Source organism: Lipotes vexillifer, unplaced genomic scaffold (assembly GCF_000442215.2).
Source record: "Lipotes vexillifer unplaced genomic scaffold, Lipotes_vexillifer_v1.1 scaffold108, whole genome shotgun sequence".
Taxonomy (NCBI): Eukaryota; Metazoa; Chordata; class Mammalia; order Artiodactyla; family Lipotidae; genus Lipotes; species Lipotes vexillifer.
The window spans coordinates 805278-816123 of NW_006781176.1; the positions used below are offsets into that span (position 1 = coordinate 805278).

Below are 10846 nucleotides of genomic sequence, written 5' to 3' on the forward strand. Positions count from 1 at the left end.
TCATTCTTTTACATGTAGCTGTCCAGTTTTCCCAGCACCACTTATCGAAGAGGCTGTCTTTACTCCATTGTATATTCTCCTTTGTCAGAGATAAGGTGACCATATGCGTGTGGATTTATCTCTGGGATTTCTGTCCTGTTCCATTAATATGTATTTCTGTTTTTGTGCCAGTACTATACAGTCTTGATTACTGTAGCCTTGTAGTATAGTCTGAAGTCTGGGAGCCTGATTCCTCCAGCTCCGTTTTTCTTTCTCAAGATTGCGTTGGCTATTCAGGGTCTATTGTGTTTCCATACAAATTGTGAAATTTTATGTTCTAGTGCTGTGAAAAATGCCACTGGTAGTTTGATAGGGATTGCATTGAATCTGTAGATTCCTTTGGGTAGTATAATCATTTTCACAATGTTGATTCTTCCAATCCAAGAACATGGGATATCTCTCCATCTGTTTGTATCATTTTTAATTTCTTTCATCAGTGTATTATAGTTTTCTGCATACAGGTCATTTGTCTCCTTAGGTAGATTTATTCGTAGGTATTTTATTCTTTTTGTTGCAATGGTAAATGGGAGTGTTTTCTTAATTTCACTTTCAGATTTTTCATCATTAGTGTATAGGAATGCAAGAGATTTCTGTGCATTAATTTTGTATCCTGCTACTTTACCAATTCATTGATTAGCTCTAGGAGTTTTCTGGTGGCATCTTTAGGATTCTCTATGATAGTATCATGTCATCTGCAAACAGTGACAGTTTTACTTCTTCTGTTCTGATTTGGATTCCTTTTATTTCTTTTTCTTTTCTGATTGCTGTGGCTAAAACTTCCAAAACTATGTTGAATAATAGTGGTGAGAGTGAGCAACCTTGTCTTTTTCCTCATCTTAGCGGACATGGTTTCAGTTTTTCACCATTGAGAACGATGTTGGCTGTGGGTTTGTCATATATGGCCTTTATTATGTTGAGGTAAGTTCCCTCTATGCCTACTTTCTGGAGGGTTTTTATCCTAAATGGGTGTTGAATTTTGTTGAAAACCTTTTCTGCATCTATTATCATATGGTTTTTCTCCTTCAATTTGTTAATATGGTGTATTACATTGATTGATTTGTGTATAATGAAGAATCCTTGCATTCCTGGGATAAACCCCACTTGATCATGGTGTGTGACCCTTTTAATATGCTGCTGGATTCTGTTTGCTAGTATTTTGTTGAGGATTTTTGCACCTGCGTTCATCAGTGACATTGGCCTGTAGTTTTCTTTTTTTGTGGGATATGTCGGGTTTTGTATCAGGGTGTTGGTGGCCTTGTAGAATGAGTTTGGGAGTGTTCCTCCCTCTGCTATATTTTGGAAGAGTTTGAGAAGTAAGGGTGTTAGCTCTTCTCTAAATGTTTGATAGAATTCGCCTGGGAAGCCATCTGGTCCTGGGCTTTTGTTTGTTGGCAGATTTTTAATCACAGCTGCAATTTCAGTGCTTGTGATTGATCTGTTTATATTTTCTATTCCTTCCTGATTCAGTCTCGGAAAGTTGTGCTTTTCTAAGAAATTGTCCATTTCTTCCAGGTTGTCCACTTTATTGGCATATAGTTGCTTGTAGTAATCTCTCATGATCCTTTGTATTTCTGCAGTGTCAGTTGTTACTCCTGCTTTTTCATTTCTAATCCTGTTGATTTGAGTCTTCTCCCTTTTTTTCTTGATGATTCTGGCTAATGGTTTATCAGTTTCGTTTATCTTCTCAAAGAACCAGCTTTTAGTTTTATTGATCTTTGCTATTGTTTCCTTCATTTCTTTTCCATTTATTTCTGATCTGATATTTATGGTTTCTTTCCTTCTGCTAACTTTGGGGTTTTTTGGTTCTTCTTTCTCTAATTGCTTTAGGTGTAAGGTTAGGTTGTTAAATATTTGAGATTTTTTTTTTTCCTGAGGTAGGACTGTATTGCTAAAAACTTCACTCTCAGACTGCTTTTGCTGCATCCCATAGGTTTTGGGTCATCATGTTTTCATTGTCATTTGTTTCTAGGTATTTTTTGATTTCCTCTTTGATTTATTCAGTGATCTCTTGGTTATTTACTAGTGTATTGTTTAGCCTCCATGTGTTTGTATTTTTTACATTTTTTTCCTTAGTTGATATCTAGTCTTATAGTGTTGTGGTCGGAGAAAATACTTGATACTATTTCAATTTTCTTAAATTTACCAAGGCTTAATTTGCGACTCAGGATATGATCTGTCCTGGAGAATGTTCCATGAGCACTTGAGAAGAAAATATATTCTGTTTTTTTGGATGGAATGTCATATAAATATCAATTAAGTCCATCTTGTTTAATGTTTCATTTATAGCTTGTGTTTCCTTGTTTTTCATTTTGGATGAATTGTCCATTGGTGAAAGTGGGGTGTTACAGTCCCCTACTATTATTCTGTTACTGTCGATTTCCCCTTTTATGGCTGTTAGTATTTGCCTTATGTATTGAGGTGCTCCTCTGTTGGGTATATAAATATTTACAATTGTTATATCTTCTTCTTGCATTGATCCCTTGATTATTATGTAGTGTTCTTCCTTGTCTCTTGTAGTAGTCTTTATTTTAAAGTCTATTTTATCTGATATGAGAATTGCTACTCCAGCTTTCTTTTGATTTCCATTTTCATGGAATATCTTTTTCCATCCCCTCACTTTCAGTGTGTATGTGTTCATAGGTCTGAAGTGGGTCTCTTGTAGACAGCATATACATGGATCTTGTTTTTGTATGCATTCAGCCAGTCTGTGTCTTTTGTTTGGAGCATTTAATCCATTTACATTTAAGGTAATTATCAATATGTATGTTCCTATTACCATTTTCTTAATTGTTTTGGGTTTGTTTTTGTAGGTCTTTTCCTTCTCTTGTGTTTCCTGCCTAGAGAAGTTCCTTTAGCATTTGTTGTAAAGCTGGTTTGGTGGTGCTGAATTCTCTTAGCTTCTGCTTGTCTGTAAAGGTTTTAATTTCTGTATCAAATCTGAATGAGATCCTTGCTGGGTAGAGTAATCTTGGTTGTAGGTTTTTCCCTTTCATCGATTTAAATATGTCCTGCCACTCCCTTCTGGCTTGCAGAGTTTCTGCTGAAAAATCAGCTGTTAAGCTTATGGGATTCCCTTGTATATTATTTGTTGCTTTTCCCTTGCTGTTTTTAATATTTTTTCTTTGTATTTAATTTTTGATAGTTTGATTAATTTGTGTCTTGGCATGTTTCTCTTTGGATTTATCCTGTATGGGACTGTCTGCGCTTCCTGGACTTGATTATTTCCTTTCCCATATCAGGGACGTTTTCAACTATAATCTCTTCAAATATTTTCTCAGTTCCTTTCTCTTTCTCTGGGACCCGTGTAATTCGAATGTTGGTGCATTTAGTGTTGTCCCAGAGGTCTCTGAGACTGTCCTCGATTCTTCTCATTCTTTTTTCTTTACTCTGCTCTGCAGTAGTTATTTCCACTGTTTTATCTTCCAGGTCACTTATCTGTTCTTCTGCCTCAGTTATTCTGCTATTGATTCCTTCTAGAGAATTTTTAATTTCATTTATTGTGTTGTTCATCATTGTGTGTTTGCTCTTTAGTTCTTCTAGTTCCTTGTTAAATGTTTCTTGTAATTCCTCCATTCTATTTCCAAGATTTTGTATCATCTTCATTATCATTACTCTGAATTCTTCTTCAGGTAGACTGCCTATTTCCTCTTCATTTGTTTGGTCTCATGTGTTTTTACTTTGCTCCTTCATCTGCGTATTTCTCTGTCTTCTCATTTTGCTTAACTTACTGTGTTTGGGGTCTCCTTTTCTCAGGCTACAGGTTAATAGTTCTCGTTGTTTTTGATGTCTGCCCCCAGTGGGTAAGGTTTGTTCTGTGGTTTGTGTAGGCTTCCTGGTGGAGGGCACTGGTGCCTGTGTTCTGGTGGATGAGGCTGCATCTTGACTTTCTGGTGGGCAGGACCACGTCTGGTGGTGTGTTTTGGGTTGTTTGTGACCTTATTATGATTTTACGCAGCCTCTCTGCTGATGGGTGGTGTGTGTTCCTTTCTTGCTAGTTGTTTGCATGGCGTGTCCAGCACTGGAGCTTGCTGGTTGTTAAATGGAGCTGGGTCTTAGCGTTCAGACGGTGATCTCTGGGAGAGCTCTTGCTGATTATTATATGGGGCCAGGAGGTCTCTGGTGGTCCAATGTCCTGAACTCGGCTCTCCCACCTCCGAGACTCAGGCCTGAGACCTGGCTGGAGCACCAGACCCTGTCAGCCACACGGCTGGAGTGCCTTCAGAATTGGAGAAGCTGGCCTGCAGTGGCTCTCCTTCTGCGCTGCACATTAGAATCACCTGCTTCTTCCTTGTTTTGCCCCAAAGGCAGTGTTCCACAGAGAAAAACAGTCCCCTTGAAAATAGTCACAGCTCTGAGATGGCTTTTTTTTTTTTTTACTTTGTGCTTAGTCACGTTTCACTTGTTCACAGGGGGTCAGGTGCAGAGGCCTCGCACCCGGCTCTTCCTACCGGGGTTCCTAGTTTGGAATCTAGATCCTTTTAAGTTATTATAATTTCATGACAATAATGGTATTAAAGAAACATTTGTATTTTGAATATATTTGTATATTTGAATGTATTTGGCTATAAGGAGCCATAATATAGCTACCACTTATTGAACACACTTGCTGTGTGCTAGATGGCATGGGATTAATACATTATTTTTGTTTAATTATCAGAAAAACTATTATGAGAGCCAGGTTCTATTAATATTACCATGTCGTTTATGGGGCAGTGAGGCTTAAAGGAGGCTAAATGGTTTACCTAAGAACTCATGTCTAGTAATTAGTAGACAGAGTTTGGATTCCATCCCAGGACTTTCTGACTTCTGGAGTCTGGGCTCTTGATCACAATGCTACATAGATTCTCTTAATTATAAGAAAATGAGTTTTTTTACTTTGTTCCTCTTATCATGTTTTTCTATGTATAAAATAAACTAATTCTTCTTACTTTAATAACAATTCTTTTTGAGACAGTTTTTCTTTAAAACTTAACTACTGCCATTTATAAATTGATCCATTTATGAGAGTAAATGTGATACTAAATGTAACATACTGAGGCTTTTTGAAGAAAGAGGCTGGATTATTTGAAGTTGATACCATTAGTTATTTACATATTACTTATTCTTTTACTTTTTTATTAGAGTGAGTTTCTGGGAATGGGGCTCAGACCCATTCATCCAGTCATTTTTCTTGTATTATACACCTCTTGAAATATTTACATTATTAAATTAAATTCTTTTTTTTTTTTTTGCGGTATGTGGGCCTCTCACTGTTGTGGCCTCTCCCGTTGCGGAGCACAGGCTCCAGACGCACAGGCTCAGCGGCCATGGCTCATGGGCCTAGCTGCTCCGCGGCATGTGGGATCTTCCCGGACCGGGGCACGAACCCGTGTCCCCTGCATCGGCAGGCGGACTCTCAACCACTGCGCCACCAGGGAAGCCCTAAATTAAATTCTTTAATTTTGGTTAACACTTTCCTCTGAAGATTTCAAGGTTCTATGTTAAGAACTTTCAGGCAATGGGAAACATTTGTTAATAGTCAGTACTTTTTTTTTTAGGCAAAAGACCATTTCTTTTTCATTAATAAAAGTAGATTTTGGGATGTTCAGTCGATGCCAGCTTAGGTGAGACAGATTGTTAGCCATAGAAGCCAACTCCTATTAGTAGAGTTAGGTCTTTTGGGGCATAGTTTAGCATTTTGACTTGGGATACCGGATTGTTGGTGACAAATAATTCTTCCCCTTTACCCTTCCTGCCTAACTCTGTTATTGGAATAGCCATCAGTGTATCCATTTCTGGGACCAAGTTCCAGCCAGGCTAATGTATACAACAGAGAGAAATACCTTTTAAATGGATGGATTACGTGTCTTATCTCAAGACCTTTTTTGGGTTTATATTCAAAATATTTTCACTGTAACTCTTTGATATGGAATGCAAGACTAAAGAAATTCACATGTGGAAATGCAAACAGACACTGATTAATCAAGATAGCATCTTTTATGTAAATATATAAATAAGTTTTGGCACTGAAATGTACAACTAACACATTTTTCTCCTCTGTGGGTTTAGCCATGATTTTGGTAATATATATATTTACAAAAGAAAAAAGTCTGTGTTTAGAAAAAAATAAAAACAGATTTTTGCCACTGAGAAATAAATTTATATTTCTGGATTTTGCCAACCACTGTTGGCTATGAATTTGCTTTTCTAAATGCACAAAATATTCTTTCTCCTTCTTATTATTATTTTTCATTTTAGGCTATTATCCAGAAGTTCCTCTATCTAGGTAGGTATATATGTCTCTATGCTAAATAAAATCTTTCTTTGTCTCTTGGGTATGCTCTCTGCATTTATTGTACCCTATGTTAAGCCTTATGTGTGATCATTTGCTTTGATTCATTATATTTTTTAACATTCCTTGGCATTGAGCCCATTTATGGCACAATATTTAAAGGCACTATTTGAAATGAATACGCTCCTCTAGAACATAGTCATAAATCCTAAACTGAGGAATGGCAGGCCAAGGAGAAGAGATCATCCTGTACCTTCTTCCTACACTCGTTCTGTAACCCCAAGTCTGCCCTAGCACATTGTATTTGTGATTGTGGTGGAGTCTTGCCACACATGCTTTTTAACGTACTCACATTCAATTCTATTCACTGAGAGAGAGAAATAAATAGTGCAGAAGATTCTACTCTTCCTCCCACTCCGTTGAGTGAGCTCTGAGTTCTGAGTGAATTTGGGGTGGGAGAGACACTTGTGGTATTTCTTAAAAAAGCTCAGTTCTTGCAGGCCCTTCATCTCACCATGCTGCTTATGATTCTGGGGTGTAAAGATAAGTATTTCTTTTACACTTGGGGCTGGGAAAGGAAACCACTCACTTCAGCTGAAAGAACGGTGATTGGGGGTTGATTCCATTTTTTGTGAATTCTGCTTTAGGTGTGTATTTCAGACTCTAATCCTCAAATTAGGTGCAGCATCTTCTTTTGGTCATATCTACCTGTTCAGATTATAAACAATGATTCCTTGATTTTTCTTTCAGGAGATGACCGAAATATTGAAGAGGTGTTTGTGGGTGGAAAGCAGGTGGTTCCCTTTTCGAGCTCAGTGTAAGACCCTCTGCATCTACGAGTTCTCCTGGGGTAACACAGTTCTGTGTTTTCTTGTGCCCAGGCGGAGTTAGGAAGTCAAAAACCAGTACCTTGTTCTTGGGATGACTATCTCCTTCTGTGTCTAGTTACAGTATTCACTTGACAAATCGTTCAAAGGAAGTTGCTCTAATTCTCAACTCTCTGGTTGGGAGGATTAAAAATTTCGCCTTTTTGAGCTGTTTAGATTTACTTTAAAGCTCAAACATAAGGGAATGTTATTACTGGTGGTGTTCTTATTATGAGATTTAAATAAAATGTATTTCACATTTGGACGTGGAGAGAAAAGATATTCTTATAAGGTTAGATATTTTGATCTAGTAAATGTGAAAATTAGAAAACAGAAAATGAACCAGTGAGTATATTTTTGAGGGAGGAAAAATTAGACTATGAACACGCGTTGAAAAATGACTTCAGATTGTGTTTGAAAATTATATACTGAGCATATACTCATTTAAAAAGAGAACTTGTTGAATTTTAAAATGTGTTTCTCGATTGACCTTGTGTTCTGGAAATATGCACTTAATGGAATTTGCATTTCAGAGATATGTTATTGTTGTGCTTTGCCTTCTTTGGGGATGAAATGTCAGAAATTGAATGCCACATGCTTTCTTAATATAGTTCTGTGCTTCAAAGTGTTTGACAGAAGTTGGGTATTAAAGATTTAAAGTTTCTTAGGAATATTATTCATATAACTACATGGCATAAATAGCTATACTTTTGTGTACTTTAAAATCACAATGTATAATTGTGTGATGCTATTATTGTTTCATTTTTATTAGAAGAGAAACAAATTTCATACTCCACTGTTGTGTAGATTGGAGTCTTTCATATACTGGGACAAGTGCTGGGCATCCAGGAGCTGTCAATACTAAAAGGAAGGGTCTCATTGCAATGACCCGTTCTCCCAAAGAACTATTCCATAGTTGCTGGAAATTTCATACTCAGATATCAATCTGTTAGAACTTTAAATGAAGGACAAATCCTGTTAGATAAATATTATTTAAAATCTTTACACCTTGCATATTGAAAGTACTCTATTTTTCAATTTTATCTTGTCTTTTTCATTCCTAATAATTTTCAGGACATTAGAATTTTAGGATAATGAAAAATATTTAGATGTCCCACTACTGTTTATATTAATAGGACTCAATCTGTACTAGACATCTAGAAACATTAAACAAAGAGTGTTTTTATGCTTCCTAATAGTGTGCTTTCCCATAACGTGGAATTAAAAACAAATTATGACTTCATGATAAATCCTTAAGAAATATTGATATGAATATTATTTAAATATTATAGTTTTCTCAGCTAACTCCAAATCCTATAAACCAACAAGGAAAAGGAGTAGTTTTCTTAATATATCATAACACTCATACCTAGGGCTTAGGGCTTAGGGCTTAGGGCTGACTCCTTATTATCACCTTATAGTAAAGAACTTTATGTAATATATCTGCAGAATGAAGAAGAAAATTTGTTCTCTGGTACTATAAATTTTATTCTTATATAGTCATGCTAATTCAGCAGTAATTTGCTCAGTCTCTGGCCCCTCACCCCTGGAAAAACACTTCTAGACTTGGGTATACCCTACACCTAAAGATAGAACAAATATTTGGTCTTATTTAAAAAGCAGAAACAAAAAACAGAGTTTGTGTTGTGAGGTGTTAAGTAACTCAGTAAACCCAGTTTCCAGTCTCAGTCTAGAATTCCTAGTTCCTGAGCCATGTCAAAGATGCCCCACCAAGTTTCTTTCCATTTCTCTATAGTGCCAGTACGTATTTTCTGCTTTATCTCCCCAGTCCCTGCCAAAGGAACTTGGTTACCTAGTTTCTAACTCACATGAGTGGGCTTAGGAATTTGGAATGACATGTGCAAGATCCAGTAATAGGCAGAAGCTGTTCTTAGACTTTGCAAGATCCTACACTTTTACCTTCTGTAAGGGTGTACATTTTGATGTTGAACATCAACTTTCCTTTAGATTTAGGACTTACATGCAGCAAATATAAATAAGTGTGGCATCAGAAGCAGGAATAATGGCCATATACAACCAATCTGTCAAATATTAAGTTTAGCCCTGATAATATGTTAAGACCTGAATATCTTTTCTAGTACGAATAGGATGTGTTGAAATGTTTACATGTTCTTTGATCTCCCTGCATTACTTATAACTTATGTGTTTTATTTCCCAGAGTGCAGTGTTGCTGGATGTTGCATATGCTTTTTGCGGTACTGCAGGCATTAGCCATACATGTGCCCAGATGTTTTGCACTTTGAAATGTTGCCTTTGCTTAATGTGGGTTGACATTCTGAATTGCGGAAAGGCAGTATTCCAAGCCAATCCTATTTGTCACTTTATGTTTGAATATTTTGCTCTCTGACAGGAAAGGAAGAATTAAAACATCTTCTCAGCCCCCTCACCCTACTCTGCACTATTTGCCTCAGGTTTCATGACATTTTTAATGGAATACACTTTAACAGGTAAAAACGTATTCAATAGTAGTGACTATCATACATTTTAAAATATTTTTGCAACCAGAACACAAAAGCAGGCTAATCAGCCAACATGAATTTAATTTTCAAAAAAGAGTAAAATGTAGGATTAGAAGAGGAAAGGTCGTCCTAGTAACTGTAAACTGAGACCAAGGAAACTCTGTCCCCTTATTTATGCTCCCAGCTTCTTCTAATTGTCAAAGGTTTTAGAATCCAAGAGAATATCTTGGAATAAGCTTCCTTCATGCTAGGAGGAGGTCTTTCTAAATTAATATTATGAGCATTGAACCCCATTGCATCTCTTTTAATTTTTGTGAGAATTTTGCACGGTCAAGAAAGGAAGGCAGTGGGTAAACACCCCTGTTATGCTTAGGTGATTTGAAGTGTGCCCTTGAATATCCCTGTTGGCAGCTACAGTTGAGATCTCAGAAGGGAAACAATGGCTGTGAGATCCAGCAATGTATTTTGAATCTTCATTCCCTTCCAAGCTGGAAGGCACATTGTATCAGTTCTACACGTGTGCTATACATGGAAGATATCCCGAGCTGGATGCTCCTGTAGCCTGCTGGACAGAGGTGATGATGCCGGAAGCAATCACGTTTTTTTTTTTTCTTTTAAAGAAAGAGGGTTCTGAGTTATTAAAAGGTAGACTACAAAATATGTCATGGGCAATGTCTTGAAGAAATGTTTAAACTGGTGGATTTTTGTGAATTTTTAAGGTTTTTTTTTCTTTGCAATTTCAGATCTACTTAGCCACTTTAGGTACGACTTTGGACCCTGACACTTTTTTAATGTCTCTAAAGCATGGAAAGAAGTGCAGAAATGAACAGACACGTATTAGAAACCCTGGCATTGGTCCCATGCATATTTTCACGCCCAGCCCCTCCTTCCTTTCCCTCCTACAGTCCTGAGTGTGAGAGATCAAGAGGTGAGGAGTTAATTTGTAAATCTGGTACAAATTGAGTGAAATGCAAAAGTTGAACAGGCCAATGGTGAAACCTAATGTAAATTCCAATATGGTTTCCACAGTCCACCGGATTCAAGTGGCGAGTAACAGCCATTATGTGGTTGATGTATTCACTTCCTACTCAAAAGCCTGTCAGAAAGCATTCTTTATTGAAAACCACCTTACATTGTGTTAAACTTCTGATCGCTGCTCTTAAGAATATATATACATATGTATTCATGGG

The 10846-nt window shown here is 36.9% G+C and overlaps 1 protein-coding gene across 1 annotated transcript in view; it reads left to right on the forward strand.

Annotated features, from left to right (window-relative positions):
• GDA (guanine deaminase) overlaps positions 1 to 7712 on the forward strand; it is a 137132-nt gene extending 129420 nt beyond the window's left edge. Inside the window, exons 13-14 of the mRNA XM_007454496.1 lie at positions 6277 to 6304; positions 7061 to 7712. Of these exons, the coding sequence (XP_007454558.1) occupies positions 6277 to 6304; positions 7061 to 7131 (99 nt within the window). The 3' untranslated portion in view covers positions 7132 to 7712. The remainder of the gene's footprint in view (positions 1 to 6276; positions 6305 to 7060) is intronic.
• The last annotated feature ends 3134 nt before the right edge of the window (positions 7713 to 10846 follow it).